General features: G+C 41.2%; 1 protein-coding gene across 1 annotated transcript in view; it reads right to left on the bottom strand.

Annotated features, from left to right (window-relative positions):
• The window catches only part of LOC124287584 (ubiquitin carboxyl-terminal hydrolase 47-like), a gene marked incomplete at its 5' end in the record, with an annotated part of 36,549 nt that overhangs the window by 5,359 nt on the left and 13,315 nt on the right, over positions 1–17,875 (bottom strand). Inside the window, 15 exon segments of the mRNA XM_046724071.1 lie at positions 952–1,082; positions 1,454–1,501; positions 2,040–2,170; positions 4,082–4,200; positions 12,039–12,082; positions 12,084–12,155; positions 12,677–12,757; positions 13,199–13,371; positions 14,185–14,284; positions 14,379–14,746; positions 16,064–16,083; positions 16,119–16,189; positions 16,586–16,609; positions 16,611–16,706; positions 16,946–17,067. Of these exon segments, the coding sequence (XP_046580027.1) occupies positions 952–1,082; positions 1,454–1,501; positions 2,040–2,170; positions 4,082–4,200; positions 12,039–12,082; positions 12,084–12,155; positions 12,677–12,757; positions 13,199–13,371; positions 14,185–14,284; positions 14,379–14,746; positions 16,064–16,083; positions 16,119–16,189; positions 16,586–16,609; positions 16,611–16,706; positions 16,946–17,067 (1,600 nt within the window).

Here is a 17,875-nt window from a genome sequence, read left to right as displayed (position 1 = left end):
AAGAAATCACAGAAACAGTCATGTTTTACCTGTATCTAAACCTTTGATGTATCACAGTTTGACATTTTGAAAATGTAACATTTGGAATATGTGATGATTCATTAAATTATATTCTTATATCCCATCTCACCTGTAAATAGATCACCTGTCTCACCTGTACTTATCTCACCTGTAATTACATCACATGGCTCTACATATCCCATCTTACCTGTAAAATATTACATGCCTCACCTGTACTCATCTCACCTGTAATTACATCACATGGCTCTACATATCCCATCTTACCTGTAAAATATCACATGCCTCCTCACCTGAACTTAGTTCACCTGTAATTACATCACATGGCTCTACATATCCCATCTTACCTGTAAAATATCACATGCCTCACCTGTACTTAGCTCACCTGTAATTACATCACATGGCTCTACATATCCCATCTTACCTGTAAAATATCACATGCCTCACCTGTACTTAGCTCACCTGTAATTACATCACATGGCTCTACATATCCCATCTTACCTGTAAAATATCACATGCCTCACCTGTACTTAGTTCACCTGTAATTACATCACATGGCTCTACATATCCCATCTTACCTGTAAAATATCACATGCCTCACCTGTACTTAGCTCACCTGTAATTACATCATATGGCTCCACATATCCCATCTTACCTGTAAAATACCACATGCCTCACCTGTAATTACATCACATGGCTCTACATATCCCATCTTACCTGTAAAATACCACATGCCTCACCTGTAATTACATCACATGGCTCTACATATCCCATCTTACCTGTAAAATATCACATGCCTCATCTGAACTTAGTTCACCTGTAATTACATCACATGGCTCCACATATCCCATCTTACCTGTAAAATATCACATTCCTCACCTGTACTTAGTTCATTTGTAATTAGTACATCTTAAACTACATATCTTATCTCACCTGTAAAATATCACATGTCCATCATCACAGATATAGAGCGGCCACACATTGAGGGTAGAGACCTGAGTGTTCCAGTCGAGATCTTGTTGGATCTCCAGTACCGACGTCTCACATGGGAACGTGCCCTTGCCCTGACAACAGGAAACATCGTTATCTTACACCGTCTAGCAACAGATTTAATCAACATACACAAGAACAAGAACAGCAAATCGGCTGTCTCCACAGACTCCAAAACATGGCTCTGCTATTCATTAAAACTACGTATTGAACTGTACAGTGCATGCTACACGTAGAAGGGCCTACACTTATTAATGCTTAGCATCATAGTCGATATGGCTAACAATTTGGTGTTATATTTTCATCAACATGTCACCAATATCATCAATACTTAGGTACAGATGATGCTTAAATTGCCAGTTTGAGAGATCACGATAGACTTTAAATAGAGCAGGACCTGACAGAGACACCTCCCATAACATGCTGATACATGTAATGTCATTACCTTGGCAAAGTCCACATTTTCCACTGGGATAAGACTCTTCTCAGATATCTGGAAGATGAACAATAAATGCAAAATCAGACCTGACTGAGTAAAACACAAAACCAATAACAATGAAAGTTTGAAGTAGAGTTTACATGTTTGTTGTAAACTCTGCACTGTATGACAACTGTCTGCGAATAACCAAGTCTGGTTGGACCAGTCACATCCAGTCACTGATGTTATGAGCATCAATCCAAACAGGCTACCATCACCTATTTCTAACCGATTCACAACAAGTCTTGGTTGTCGGGGACCTTTTCTAATCCAGATCCCCGACAAGAGTTAGAGAACATCGGTTTGCTATCAATCAATCCTGGCAGCTAGTCTGACCATACCACCCATTACATCTTCAATAAGTGAATGGTGAAAATACATTACAAAGTCATGTTTTCCAAATTTACTAATAATGAAAGTGAGTGAGTGAGTGAGTGAGTGAGTGAGTGAGTGAGTGAGTGAGTGAGTGAGTGAGTGAGTGAGTGAGTGAGTGAGTGAGTGAGTGAGTGAGTGAGTGAGTGATGGTTTAGATGAATGACTACAGAATAGTTACCCTAAGTTTGAGTTCATCCACTGTCTGCTGGTTGAGAACTATTTCTTGGAATGGATCAATTTCATACGTTGATGGATGCCATCGCCTGATGTAGAGGGCAAGCTGCGACATGGACGTCATCAGCTCAGGACCTGCAGCAGAGGACAGAACTTCAGTCCTTAAACAGGCTGGCGGCTGTGATGTACTGACCCACACACATGTACAGATACAGGCTGGCGGCGGTGATGTACTGACCCACACACATGTACAGATACAACCAGTGACTGAGTGTCAACATATTGCCACGAACATCTGACATGACCATCAGAAGCCATGATTCATGCAACAACTACAAGTGTGAATCATACCATACAATACACAATGCTGCTGCTGCTACTTTGATGCCAGCTATGAAACAGTGACACAACATAAGATCTCTTGACTACTTTGACTACTCTGACGATCCACGTAGAAGGAAACATCAACTATCAATAAGGATCTCTGCTGTCTACTTACCTACACTTATGGTCTACATAGAAGGAAACATCTGTACCCTAACACACAAGATCTCTGCTGCTCTACTTACCTACACTTATGGTCTACGTAGAAGGAAACATCTGTACCCTAACACACAAGATCTCTGCAGCTTACTTGCCTACAGTGACCAGTCTACATAGAAGGAAACATCTGTACCCTAACACACAAGATCTCTGCAGCTTACTTGCCTACAGTGACCAGTCTACATAGAAGGAAATGTCTGTACCCTAACACACAAGATCTCTGCAGCTTATTTGCTTGACCAGTCTACAGTGACCAGATCTACATAGAAGGAAACATCTGTACCCTAACACACAAGATCTCTGCAGCTTGCCTACAGTGCCTCTACATTGACCAGTCTACATAGAAGAAGGAAATGTCTGTACCCTAACACACAAGATCTCTGCTGCAGCCTTACATAGAAGGAAATGTCTGCCTACAGTGACCAGTCTACATAGAAGGAAATGTCTGTACCCTAACACACAAGATCTCTGCAGCTTACTTGCCTACATTGACCAGTCTACATAGAAGGAAACATCTGTACCCTAACACACAAGATCTCTGCAGCTTATTTGCCTACATTGACCAGTCTACATAGAAGGAAATGTCTGTACCTTATTTGCCTACAGTGACCAGTCTACATAGTGTCTGTACCCTAACACACAAGATCTCTGCAGAAGTGAAATGTGTCTGTACCCTAACACACAAGATCTCTGCAGCTTATTTGCCTACAGTGACCAGTCTACATAGAAGGAAATGTCTGTACCCTAACACACAAGATCTCTGCAGCTTACTTGCCTACAGTGACCAGTCTACATAGAAGGAAATGTCTGTACCCTAACACACAAGATCTCTGCAGCTTACTTGCCTACAGTGACCAGTCTACATAGAAGGAAATGTCTGTACCCTAACACACAAGATCTCTGCAGCTTACTTGCCTACAGTGACCAGTCTACATAGAAGGAAATGTCTGTACCCTAACACACAAGATCTCTGCAGCTTACTTGCCTCTACATAGAAGGAAATGACCAGATCTCTGCAGCACTTGCCTACAGTGACCAGAAGAAGGAAATGTCTGATCTCTGCAGCTACTTGCCTACATAACACACACCCTAACACACAAGATCTCAGCTTACTTGCCTACAGCCAGTCTACACTGTACCCTAACACACAAGCCTGCAGCTTACTTGCCTACAGTGACCAGTCTACATAGAAGGAAATGTCTGTACCCTAACACACAAGATCTCTGCAGCTTACTTGCCTACAGTGACCAGTCTAAGTAGAAGGAAATGTCTGTACCCTAACACACAAGATCTCTGCAGCTTACTTACCTACAGTGACCAGCCTACAGAAGGAAATGACCAGTCTCTGCAAGTTACTTGCCTACAGTGACCAGTCTAAGTTGGGCTACTTTCTCTCCGTGCCTGTTTCTTTAGGCTGAGCACTCACTCTCAGTCTACCACCTACTGGCACAGTAACAACATTCATGGAACAACATGAGTTATTGTGATGACGAGATCACTCACCATGCAGGATTTCTAGGTACACCTCCCAGTTGGGGAAAATGGCAATTTCATCTTCATAGATTTGAGAATCGATATAGACCGTGCCAGGATTCTTCCATGTTTTCTTCCGTAATCGACACCTAGGAGACAACATGGAAACAAATGCAAATTAATGTCGATACACAATGATGTTATTTATAAATACAGTCTCAAAGCTCTGTAGCTCACCTTCAAAGTTCAGTGTTACTGGCGGCAAGGGTGGCACAGAGAGTAATTCGTCATTTAAGTGGGTCTAAAAGGCACATCTAGGGATCATGCTTGACATATGTACCAAGTTTGATGAAGCTAGCATGTATAGTTTGGGAGATCTGCTCCAGGCAAGATGACATCCTCATAGTCAAAGCATAAGTCACATTTCCATGAAAAAAGCGAAAAATAAATTTCATATCTGGGTCTAACCCCCAAAAGGCACATCTACGGATCATGCTTGATATGTGTACCAAGTTTGATGAAGCTAGCACGTATAGTTTAGGAGATCTGCTCCGGACAAGATGACATCCTCATAGTCACAGCCTAAGTCATGTTTCCATAAACCGCAAAAAAATTTTTAGACAAAATTAATATTTTATACTTATCCTGACTCATGTTTATTTGCTTGTCTTCTTCTTCTGGCGAAACCTAGTGGAACACTTGTATTCTCCCAATTGAAGTTCCCTTCAATAAAAATCACTCATTAGTACTGACCACTTAGTTACCTCCCTTCCACAAAGCTGAACGAGGGCTTTCACCTGAACCCATGTGCCTCACTCTCTCCTCATTAATGAGCTTCCAACACCTGAATTTCCAGGGAAATCCAAAGTGTTAAGTGGGGAGGACGGGAGGAACCTCATGAGTCAGGATAAGTATAAAAATATTAATTTTACTCTAAAAATTTCATATTTTTTCTTATCCTGACTCATGTTTATTTGCTTGTAGAATCCTACGGAATAGGAGGTGGGATTATATATACTTTGGATTTTACTAATTAGTGATTTGAACAGAGATAATTGTAATAACCCTAAGGGAACTTCATGAAGGCACTGAACTGAATTCCTGCTGTTAACTTATCAGTTGCCATATAAGGGTTATTACAATTTACTGAATATAATAAAGTATATAGAACATTAATTAAGCTAAAGCTATTAATGTGATAGTATAAACTGTTGATAGTTTATAATGAATACTTTTATAGAACCAAAGTAGTAAGTTTACACATATGCATATATGTAAGTTATAACAGAATTGTGCTTAAGGTATAATGATACTTTAAGCTGTATAATAGTAACCAACTACTGAGAGTTTGTTAACTAATACATGTTATGAAATGAACATATGACTGAGCTTAAGGATTGAAACTTAAGCTGAACATATATATAATAGTAGAACTCCTAAGAGTTGTAGGCATATATATAGTATGATTATAGAACTGTGCTTAAGATATAATTAACTTAAGCAACCTAAATAGCCAAAACAACTCCGTAGAGTTTGTTAGCTATTACATTTTATAATGTAACCATAATGCTTAAAATATGATGAAACTTAAGCTAAGTATATGATAGTAAAAACTCTTTTGAGTTTGTTAGCTAATATACTTATAAGATATAAACATGGTACTGAGCTTTAAGATATGAATAAACTTAAGCTACATATATAATAGCAAAACTCCGTGAGAGTTTGTTAGCTAATACATGTTATAAATGTAACCATAATGCTTAAGATATGATGAAACTGAAGCTAAGTATATGATAGCAAAAACTCTTTAGAGTTTGTTAGCTAATATACTTATATGATATAACCATAGTAATGAGGTTTAAGATATGAATAAACTTAAGCTACATATATAATAGCAAAAAACTCCGTGAGAGTTTGTTAGCTAATATATTTATAATGTAACCATAGTACTGAGCTTAAGATATGATTAACTTGCTAAATATATAATAACAAACTCAGTAGAGTTGTTAGCTTACATATTGTATGATATAATAACCATAGTACTGAGCTTAAGATAATAAATTGAACTTAAGCAAAATATATATAGCATGTAGCTATTTAGTACTGTTATAAGATAAGTAGAAATCTGTAAGATTGACTTATCTTCTCCGAGGAACTGTCAACTGTTGTGCGAGGACCATGGGACCCGGAATAGGTGGATACCTGAGATGTCCTCGGTGGTGATATCTCTCAGATAGTGGTTGGCAAACACCATATCGGGATCTCAGAAATAACCCTCCATTATTCCAAAAGCATTTGTGTAGAGCAATTGGAGATATTAGCTTCTAATATTAAGAGGATTAGAAGCTCATGGAGGGTAGAGTCCTACAGTCTTGTAGGCACGTGAGTATGACAGTTCTGATCCAAAAGGAGATATAGTAGTGCATTGAGACTTCCGTCATGAGCTTGATAAAGGAAATAAATTCTCTTTGCATTTTTCCCTCCTGTTTGGCCTCGGTGGAGATATATTTTTAGTGCTATTACTGGCCATCGTGGATAGATTCATCGTGATCATGGGGTTCAAGTGTTCAAGGTTCACTTGTGAGGTGTTGGAGCACTATATTCAGATCCCAAGTTGGAGCGTGAACTTCCGCTTTTAATCCTCCAATCGAAAGCTCGTAGCAGGCGAAGTAACTGGGTTAGGTTAACTTGACGCCCATTCTCAGTTATGATAGAGCTATTGCTGCAAGATAGGTGGACAAGCTGCTTTATAAAATCTTAGTCTGGACGTAGATAACATAAGTAGTCCGCCACTTGAGGATGAGTAGCATATCTAGCTGTAAATCCTTCCTTTGCAGCATAATTGACAAAACTGTGCCATTTGTCATCGCGTATAAGTTGCCAGTTGAGTTACGAGGGCAAGTTAGACTGCTTTGTCAGCCTGGCTGAATAACTTGTTATTCAGACACGCATGTGGAAACAATCCATACGCGGAGTTGGAATATATCTGGCTTTCCATGCTTTTGTTATTCGAAAGCACTCTGTAAGGTGTAGTATTGGTTGTCCGATTTCTTGAATAAGAGTTGGAAACCACTTCCTCGCTGGTCAGTAGGCCGTGACCAAAATCAGATGGAGGCTCTGCTTTAGACTGATTTAGAGTAAACTTGTGAGATTAACGCTGGTGGCGGAAAAGCGTCGCAGCGTTGAGACCTTCCGGTATATGCTTAGTGCGTCTTTTGCCAATGCTAGTGGGTCTGGAACTGGCGATACGAGAATGTTGTCAGTTGCTTGTTGAATCGAATGGTAAATAGGTCTATTAGTGTAGTTCCTATTTCCTTGATAATTTGAGTGAATATCTCTGTTTGGAGCATTCATTCTGTCGTATGCGATGGTATGTGTGGCCGAGAGAGCGTCTGCTATCACATTCTTTGCTCCTGGAATGTGATATGCTCTGGACATGTATGTTGAGATTGTTGATTAAATCGAACAATTGAAAACAGAGTCGATATGTTCGGGGACCTGGTTGAGCTTAGTTGTTCACATAAAAACGCCACTGTCGAATTGACTGTGTGAATCATCCACTGGGTATACTGTAGTAAGTTGCTCCAGTGTATTAAAGCGCTTTATTAATGCTTGCATCTCTAGCAAATTTATGTGTAATTGCTCTCTTGATTGCTCATAGCCCTGATGCCGTCCTGTTGGCAAGATGGGCTCCTACAACTATATAGTGACACATCTACGTAGAAGTGTTATCGATTCCAGCTCTATTAGCGAGGCGCCTATTCAAACATTCGATCTCTTGGTGCATCATAGTAGATGAGGTTTGACCTGAACCGATGATTGAGCGGTAGAGATTCGTCCTAGATCACAATTGCTGATGACTTATAGCGGATGTAATTGTAGTCTGCCTCTGTCTGTCATGTCTTGAGCTGAGCTGAAGTCGCGTAACTAACAGACTCTGTCACTGTCGTAGTGGTAGTGGAGATAGTAAGGCTTGTGGAAATGACTGTTGGATCTTGATCCATGGTCCTCCGGTACAATTATACGATTCTGCGCCGTTACAAATCAAAAACCTAGAATAGCAGATCTTGCGAAGGTTCTAGGTCCAACTTAAGTAGGTTTACTAACCATCTAGTTGTGTTAGTAGCTTGATGATGAATTCAACTGTAGTCTGAGACGCTATGGATTTGGATCCATTTGTATCCCGTCGTCGAGGTAAATTCGCTGCGAAGTGCTTGACGATGTAGATGCATAACCAGGGGTGACTGCCATCGTTGAACTTTATGTAAAAAATCGTCTGACTGCCGTGTCCTCGTCTTACTTGACAGGGGAGGTCTCTAACCTCAAGAAGGCAGCCCAATCATGAAGGTTTAGATTAGCTGGACTGTAAGGAGGCTTGCTCGTTCACTGATATATTGTTGTCACTTGCAACCTATGTGTTGAACTGTGAACTATGATCGACCTCTCGCGTGAGGGCGTTGTCCATCTCGGTCCAATCAGAACAAGGCATTTTGATTCTGTAGAGTACCTGCTGTGTGGCGTCACCGGTGTATCAGGAAAGGAACCTTGTATAATATAGTGCCGTCGTTGATATTAGAACAATCGTCGGTCTTCACCGTAACTTCCGAAGTTACCCGAGTGACCCGCGGTTTTTGAGGTTGATGGTAGCGAAACCTCCGGTATGAAAATACCTACGCTCTGTAATATTAATGCTGGATAAAGTTATTTTCCAGGTTGTCGTGGTGAAAGTAACTTCAGTCTTGAAGATAATTCCGACTTCTTTATATAGGTTCAATAACCTTGCAAGTTGTCAGCTTGTAGACTGTTAAAGCTGAACTTGTTGTACATATTACTTCTGAGGAAATCGTTGGCGATTATGAGTTTTACTGGCTGTAACAAGACTGCTGTTCAATTTCGTTTTGAATTGTCTGCAGATCCTGCGTAATGGTCACGCATGTAGATAATCATTATCGTAGTAGGTAGGTAGAAGCGAAGATCCTAATTAGGCTCTTCATCCGTTGATAAATTAATACAGCGGCGTTATTATTGTTGTAAATAGCCTGTGCAATTGTCTTGGCGTGGGCTTGTAGGCGGCATATGGCTTACAGTTGATAAACAACTCATGTGATGTCTTGAGCGGACTAACGAGTGGCTATATATGGCGAGTGGCTAGTATATGGAGACCTTGGAGGAGACTTCCTCGTGAGCGCCGAAGGACTTAGCCGAATCTCGAAATAACGCTTCTAGATCTTCTGGGTGAAATAGACTTGGAGCCACTTAGCCTTAGCGACCTTCGCGAAAGTATCGAGTCAGAGTTAATATATGAGCTTGCCCAGCGAGCGACCTCTGTGTTCTACACAGGGTGTGGGCTCGTGAGCGCTCCTTCTCAGCGATGTCCCTCTCAATTGGTGAGGCTGTAGCTCCTTGGCAGAGGCTGCCTGGGACTTCCTTAGCGAAGTGTCTAGAAGTCCGATCTTAAATGATACCATCGTCTTCCTCTGGCCGTATGAGTGTGATGTCGGAGACCCTCGATCTGTAAGAAAGATCTATGTGAGGACTGAGGAGAACGGACTGGCGATTGGCTAGTGTATGTAGACCTTGGAGAAGACATCCTTGGCGGAACTGTGGGCCGAGAACGGTGATGGCTTCGCCCGGCGCTCTGGAAGCTTCGAGAGCGTTGAGGGGCTGCTTGCTTGAGCGTCTTCTAGGCGTTGTAGAACCACTTAGCCTTGGCGTCTTCCTTGGCGCGAATGTCTGGAGTCAGTGTCCGATCCGACATATGAGTGCTTGTTTTGCGAGCGCCCGCTTAGTACATGACAAAGGTGCGTGCTAGCCCGGCTTACTCCTTCTCCATGAAGCCTCTTGCAAAGGGTCAGACTCTAGCTCCTTCTGAGGCGGCCTGGGATACCTTATGCAAAGAGCTCTCACTCGGGCAGGGTTGCCCTTGGCGGGAAGCAGCGTCTATAGGCTCAGGGGCCCTCACGCTTGAAGTCAAAGGCGGAGCTCTGGGGCCCTGTATGACTTAGTATGGGGTGGGCTCTGGGGCCCGTGGCTCCTGAGGCCTCTGTAAGCCGCGTAACGGTCTTCCATCAGCCTCATGATTTGGTTGACCAGGTGCGTCTGGGATGGTCTGCGCTGGCGTTGAGGGTGTCCTCTCTGTGATAGTGGCCAAGGACCCTCAGTCATAATCTCCGGCGTCAGCGTAGGCATCTCTGATTGCATGTTGATCTGCGCTGAAGTGGACGCGGTAGCCGTACTGGTCACTTCTTATGACATACATCTGGAATGATAATCGAAATGTCATCATCATATAAACATAATTCTGAATATCAGAAGCAAAGTTTTTTAGTAGTCTTCGTGGATTTCCCTTTGACGAGGCTGTAAACCTGGGGGCTCGGAGCATACGTTGAGACGACGTGGAAGTTCTTCTAGTTTTATACTGTGATGAAGGAACGTCCTGGGAAGCAGGTCGCTTCTAGATATAGCGGACTGCGTCCCACGCTTATCCCCCGAAGGTAACTCAGGATATATCTGACTCCGATCTATTAGCCATGACTGAAGATTGTTTCCGAGATTTATCTGCCTTCCGTCTCAAAACGGAACATAAATATTTATCAAAGGCAGAAATTGGTAAATTAATATATAATTTACAACAAGAAACAATAGAACATGGAGTAATGCAACTAGGGCATTTTAAATGTGGATCGGTAGCAGAGTAACGTAATTTACAAACAGTGCAGATTTTTATTAACGCAAACTGCTGAGCAACACGGCTAACCGTGAATCAAGCAGCAGAAACACCTAATAATTATCAATGCATGTTGAATAATGATACTAGTTACACCTCTATAGATGAATATAAGAGGTAACAAACTAAATATAAATAAAGGATATAGTGTGCAGGAGACACAGGTGCTCTCACGCCTTGCTCACTAGGAAGAAGAAGGAGAGAGTGAGGCACATGGGTTCAGGTGGTAGCCCTCGTTCAGCAGCTTGTGGAAGGGAGGTAACTTCGTGGTCAGTGCTAATGAGTGATTTTTATTGAAGGGAACTTCAATTGGGAGATACAAGTGTTCCACTAGGTTCGCCAGAAGAAGAGAAGACAAGCAAATAAACATGAGTCAGGATAAGAAAAATAATGACATTCGCATCTGGGTCTTACCCCCGAATGGCACATCTAGGGATCATGGTTGACATGTGTACCAAGTTTGGGTTAAGCTATTACAAATAGTTTAAGAGATATGCTTCGGACAAAGGACGGAACTCGTTTCTATATCCCGTTGTTGTGGGGGATAATAACCTGAGCACCTTTGGCCTGCTTGAACTCGTTTTACCATACCACAAGGTATGGGATGTTGAAACTGTTGCTTTTGCCTGGGAAATCATACAACCTCCTCTAAACTGATTTTAGTGTAAAATTTCATTGTTCAAAATGATGATCGAAATGCAAATGTAAAATGAAGGTAAAAATGTAAAATATTGCAGAAAAAGGAATATGCATGCTGAACCCCAACTGTAACTTCCTTACACCAGATTTACATACCGGAGAAATGTCATAAATAGGATGAGAAAGCCACAATAACTTGGTGCGCCTAGTGGCTGCAAGAGTTGTATACTCCCCAGGGAGTTGAGATTGATAATATGATGTGCCGTTGAGATTGAGATCCAGTGATCGAGGGAAAAAATACCAGCTCCTTGAGCAAGCACTAGTTGCTTGGATATGTGCTGCTATATAAATATCCTATAATAAAATAATAATAAAAAAATAGGATTTTCAATATGGCTGCCACTATTCCATATAGATTATTGTTTCTGCAGCTCAAATTTCATTATGACATATGCAGAAATGACTGAGGAAAGGACAAAATGGTGGTGAGAATCAGACTGAAATTTTGGGAGAATTATTAGCAAGGATCATTATTGCAAAGTTTCATCATGGAATAAGCACAGTTGTCTGAGCTGAAAATGCCAATTTGTTGCCTCTGTTGAGATAAGCTAGCCTCCCTACCTGTCTAGAGGGATCTCCATGTCACACTGTTCCTTGATCTCGGGGGAGAATTAGCTTCTTCGACTCCAGCACTGTCATCCCCTTGGCTAGAATTGTCTCCACCAGGAACTTACATGGCTGGAAGTGACACAAGCAGTATATCAAATATCTAACTTCCCAGTAGCTAGGGGTTCATTTACCATTTGTTTTCCAAGTATCATGCTTATTTACAAAGTAGTTACTACTGTTTAACCATCACGGTGAGGTCACATCTTTGATTCTCATCCAGGAATTCACAGACCATTCCCAACGTGCATTCGATAAAGTGAAGCCTAAGACCCAGGTTTGATTCCCCACATGGGTGCAATGTGTGAAGCCCATTTCTGGTGTCTCCTGCCGTGATGTTGCTGAAATATTGCTAAAAGTGGCGTAAACCTAAACTCATTCATTCAATATAGTGAAACTGATATATAATAGAAAAACTTACACAATTCAAAAGAAGTCCAATTTTTCACATTAACTTGTATTTTCTTTCGAGCAGTAATTTACAACAATAACATGGTGAAAGTTGGAGCAATCTCCTGTATCAGTCGACTCTGGAAGTGAAATTAACAGATACTCACAATTACTTTATTATACTTGTACGAGACTAAGCTCACCTCTGATTCATTCACTGCAAGGAGATACACCTTTACCCTGTGTTCCCCGGGACGGAGGGCACGGCCAAGTTTGATATTCAGCTGAAAGATAGGAATATGTCAATCAAAGCAAATGGAAACCTCACAGGAACTTCTACAAGACTAAAGAGGATACAGTCACACACTGTTGTGTCGAACTGTGGTATGTTGAGCTTATGATTGTCTTGAAGCACAAGCTTAGTCCCTCTGTATGTTTTCTTCATTCATCATTCATTGAATGTCAAATGTCAGACAACTAAAACTATTCACATATGTCCCTTCAACCTTGACACGATGGTGTTGGTATTTTATTGATATATGCATTATGATCCTTTAGGATTTAGCACTTAGCAACATTTAGCATATCAACTCTTCATGACAAACTGAATATCATATTGACTGAAACACCTTTCATCTCACAATGAGTTCTGCCTGGCTAAATTAGATATCTTATCAGAGTAAGTACTACAGTTCCATTACGTTTGGCAGACAGGAAGTAAGTACCTTTCCATCCTCCAAGAAAGAGAGTGTGTCAGTGAGCCGGATACTCTCGAACTCCTGATTGTTGGAGTAAACACGGTACACCTTGAAGTTCTCCATCACCGTACCAACGTAAGGCTCTAGCTCCTTCTTGAATGCACCAAGAGTGATCCTCTTGTCAACAAACACGGTTAAACCTGAAGCAGACACAGTTACACATTGTGGGAAAATAATCATTAACCAGACTGTTTGACGCATCATGACACAGTCAGCAATAATCCAGCTTTATCTTGGTGGCCTGGAACTAGTCAACCAGACAATCCAGGGATTGATATAATGAACAATGCCCCTCAGGCTGCAGTATAACGCCTGAGTATAACGACACACAATCAACAAAACCACACAGTCTGACAACTCGACCCCCCTACGGCACTGAACAACAAGCATATCTATAAATGGACCAATTCCAAACCAAAATTCTCACTGTACTTGTAGTGATGTAATTATGTGTCATATCCTACTCAAATTAAGTTAAGGACCATCTGATTCTTTCATATTACCATAGTTTCTGTCTTTTGGCACAACAGATTAACTATAATCTAATGAAACGATCACTTGGTGCTAAACGTCGTTACAGTAGTATATATCTATTTCTGTATGGTGGCAGTCAATACTTAAAAGTCTCAGTGATTCCAGAGTACAGGTTAAATTTGAAAGTCTCCCAGTCCAAATCACGTCTACATATGAGAATACGATACACAACACAGACATCAAAAGGTCAGAAACTCTACATTACTTCGGACAATGGACACTGGTAGGTGTGGGATAATTTGTTAACCCCGCCTGATAGTCTAACAAGATAAACTTGCTTACTTATACTTTGTAAACAAGACAAGACTTACTTCTTTGGTTAGTGTCTGGCAGTGGGTGCGCTGGGCATGGCGGTGAAGTAGCGTGCTGTGGTTCGGTCTCCTCCTCCTCCCTCTTCCATCACCTCCTTCCCGACATACTTGAACACACACTGTCTGCTGTGTCCCCTATCTCCAGGTCCCAGTTCTCCTCAGGCTTGAAGTCACTATCTTTGTCACCTGAGTCGCCATTTGGTGACACCTGACACGGTGGGGACACCTGCTCCGGGTCACTAAAACTGTGCTCCACGGCACCAGAGCCCTTATCACTTAGCTGATGAAGATCGTCCGCTGACGTGGACTGACCGTCCATTGTTGGTGTAATTCGTGGTGAGACTAAACTCCGCACTTGTACTCGTTTCCTGACTACTTGTGCTGGGTCCTACGGGACTGCTACTGCGACCCTCAGACCCAGACTCCTGAGGAGAGATGTCACTGTTGTCTTGGCAACTATGATACACAGAAGGGTCACTATGGCAACCATGGATAGCCATGGCCCGCATTTTATGATCTATTCCATCCACAGGGTCACTGATCCCCTCATCGATATCAGGGGAGTCACTTGTGGCATCATTGCACATGGAGGAGGGCTCGTCCTGTAGAGTGAGCTGCTGTCGACGCAGGAGACTCTGCTGGCTAGATTTGACGTAGTCTTTCACATCCTCTGTTGGTGCAGAAATAGAGGTTAGCGACATGATACATAGTTACATACATCCTTGATTTTCAAGAGTTCTGTATCCTAAGGATAAATGCAAATGACCCATTCACCATTTCAACTTTGGAGTTACTTGCGTGACATCATGCTATAAACAGCTGTCTAATCAAAGCACTGTTCTTTGACTATAACAAGTAGTGATATCACCAATACCCACTGTATCACATCACAAATACGACAAGGAGTGTCATCTGGCATAATTATCTTTATCTTCATACATTTATAACAGTGTCCTGATTGGACAAAATATGTTGAGGTTGTGTCACAGGAGCCAACTGCTCTGAATGTAGATACATGTCAAACTCACATTCAGATATGGGAATCGAGTTGGGTGTATTATGCATTAGTGAGATCAATTATGTGCTAAGATAGCAAAGGAAAGATGGACAAAGGCTACTGACTAAGATGAATAAGATAGCAGAAAAGATGGACAAAGTTTGACTTGAATTATGAAACAAAGTTTTGGTGGTGGTCCAGCATACTTACATTAGATACCAGTATATTTACAGAATTGGGATGCTGGGTAATAGTGGATGCATTATGAAGGCATGACACTGATCTTAATTTCCAAGCAGCCTCAGTATTGAAAAGATAAGAACTGGCGATAAATCTATGGAAACGGTTTTCTTTTTCTGTCAAGTACATCATCATTGAGCCTTTCTGTTTGTATTAGTCTCTCGGAAACACGAGTCTTTTGTGAATATTTGGGTTAATATAATACTTGTATATACTGGTTAATGTATAAATTGAAAATCTGATCAAATAATATCGTTCTTGCTTAATACCTAAGAAAAGGTAAACAACAAAGGAAAGCCAATTCCAATAGAAATATGATTGTTAAATGGAAGCACTTCAGTACAATCAGAGAAAGGTTTGTTGGTAGACTTGATAGATCATAAAACTGCTACCTTGTGGCCTTGGAATATTGGATATGAAACACCTAATTGTAATGACACCTATTTTATTTGGATCACTTTCAGTGGGTGAATTCACAAAGCTGCCAACAATATTCCAGGCAAATCTGTATCCAATCAAATCTGGACCAAACCCACAAGTCATTGATACTGGACAATATGCAGGCAGATCAGGCATTGTAGCCACTGCATCTTGTTCCAACCAGATTCCATGACCTTTAAATGAGGCAGAATTTGTGGGGGCTTGTTATTTTGTCCTGATGGACAACCTGTGTCAGTAGCTGCTGGCTCCACAGTGTTGTTTCTGGATGTGCACCTGCTGCTTGTACTGACAGGTTTATGTTCCACTTACCTGGTGTGGGGATGGTGACGCTTTATGCTAATTGTGTTCTGATGTCGGGTCCAACAGCTGGTAGAATTTGGTCTTGAGGAATGGGGTGTACACATCTTCGCCATCCATTGGGTATTGGACGTACACCTGAACAACAAACACAGCAGTTCATTGCAACCACATGACCACAGAGGTGAGGGAGGTACAGCTTCCCACATCATGGAATCTCAGCTTAATGCAGACGGAAAGACTGAAGTGTGGCAGAAGCATGTGTTTATTGCTGATGATTCTGTTGCATTTGATTGGCCAACCAGGCAAGTATGTTTGCATTCATCTTTTATTTATGTGAATATCTTGCATTATATTATAATGTACATGTAAGGAGCATCCATTTAATCCCTCCCCTCCTCCATCCTTCTGTAGATGACCTCACTATGATTTGTCCCATCATTTTATGGATTCTGTCGCATTGTAATTGTATAGGGTTTTACTGAAACTGGAAATGGTACAAAAGTACTGATGTTCCTTCTGTGACTCACTCACCTTATTACTTTTGAAAAAGCCTTCAGCTTTTAAGCGTTTTGTTTGGCACTGTAAGAGGTCTAAGGTCATTGTGGAATCTTTCCAAGACACATGTCATCTCCGTGGACTCAAGTTCCAATGTCTGTCAAACCAGACAGACACATATAGGACACAGCAAATAAAGAATAAAGCATAAGAAAACAGAATATATTCATGAAACACACACATACATATGATTTTCAGTGAGTAAAAGCATGTTTTCTTAATGCCCCATCTGTGATATTTCACCATCACTATAAACAAACAAATTGTAACTGGGATATAATAGCACCAATTTCATCTTCAGAGAATGCCATAGAGAGAAAGTGTAAAGTATCTGACCTGTGTGTGACGAGGTTCTTGAACTTCGCTGACCGTTTGGACATGGTAGTAGGCCAAGACACTGACCGGGAGAGTGGATCTCTCCTTCTTGGTGTCCACAACATACACCTTCACTGTCACACCTTCAACACAGAAAAAACATCCAAACATTAACATCGGTTCATACACCTTCACTGTCACACCTTCAACACAGAAAACATCCAAACATTAACATCGGGTTCATACACCTTCACTGTCACACCTTCAACACAGAAAACATCCAAACATTAACATCGGTTCATACACCTTCACTGTCACACCTTCAACACACAAAAAACATCCAAACATTAACATCGGTTCATACACCTTCACTGTCACACCTTCAACACAGAAAACATCCAAACATTAACATCGGTTCATACACCTTCACTGTCACACCTTCAACACACAGAAACACATCCAAACATTAACATCGGTTAATACACACTGTCACAAACACAGAAAAACACATCCAAACATTAACATCTGTTCATACACCTTCACTGTCACACCTTCAACACAGAAAAAACACATCCAAACATTAACATCTGTTCATACACCTTCACTGTCACACCTTCAACACACAAAACACATCCAAACATTAACATCTGTTAATACACCTTCACTGTCACACCTTCAACACACAAAACACATCCAAACACCTTCACTGTCACACCTTCAACACACAAAACACATCCAAACATTAACATCTGTTCATACACCTTCACTGTCACACCTTCAACACACAAAACACATCCAAACATTAACATCTGTTCATACACCTTTCACTGTCACACCTTCAACACACAAAAACACATCCAAACATTGACATCGGTTCATACACCTTCACTGTCACACCTTCAACACAGAAAACATCCAAACATTAACATCGGTTCATACACCTTCACTGTC

The sequence above is a fragment of the Haliotis rubra genome, unplaced genomic scaffold (assembly GCF_003918875.1).
Source record: "Haliotis rubra isolate DU_JTF1 unplaced genomic scaffold, ASM391887v1 Scf401, whole genome shotgun sequence".
Taxonomy (NCBI): Eukaryota; Metazoa; Mollusca; class Gastropoda; order Lepetellida; family Haliotidae; genus Haliotis; species Haliotis rubra.
The sequence above is the reverse complement of the archived record's forward strand: the minus strand, read 5'-3'. Positions and strand labels throughout refer to the sequence as shown.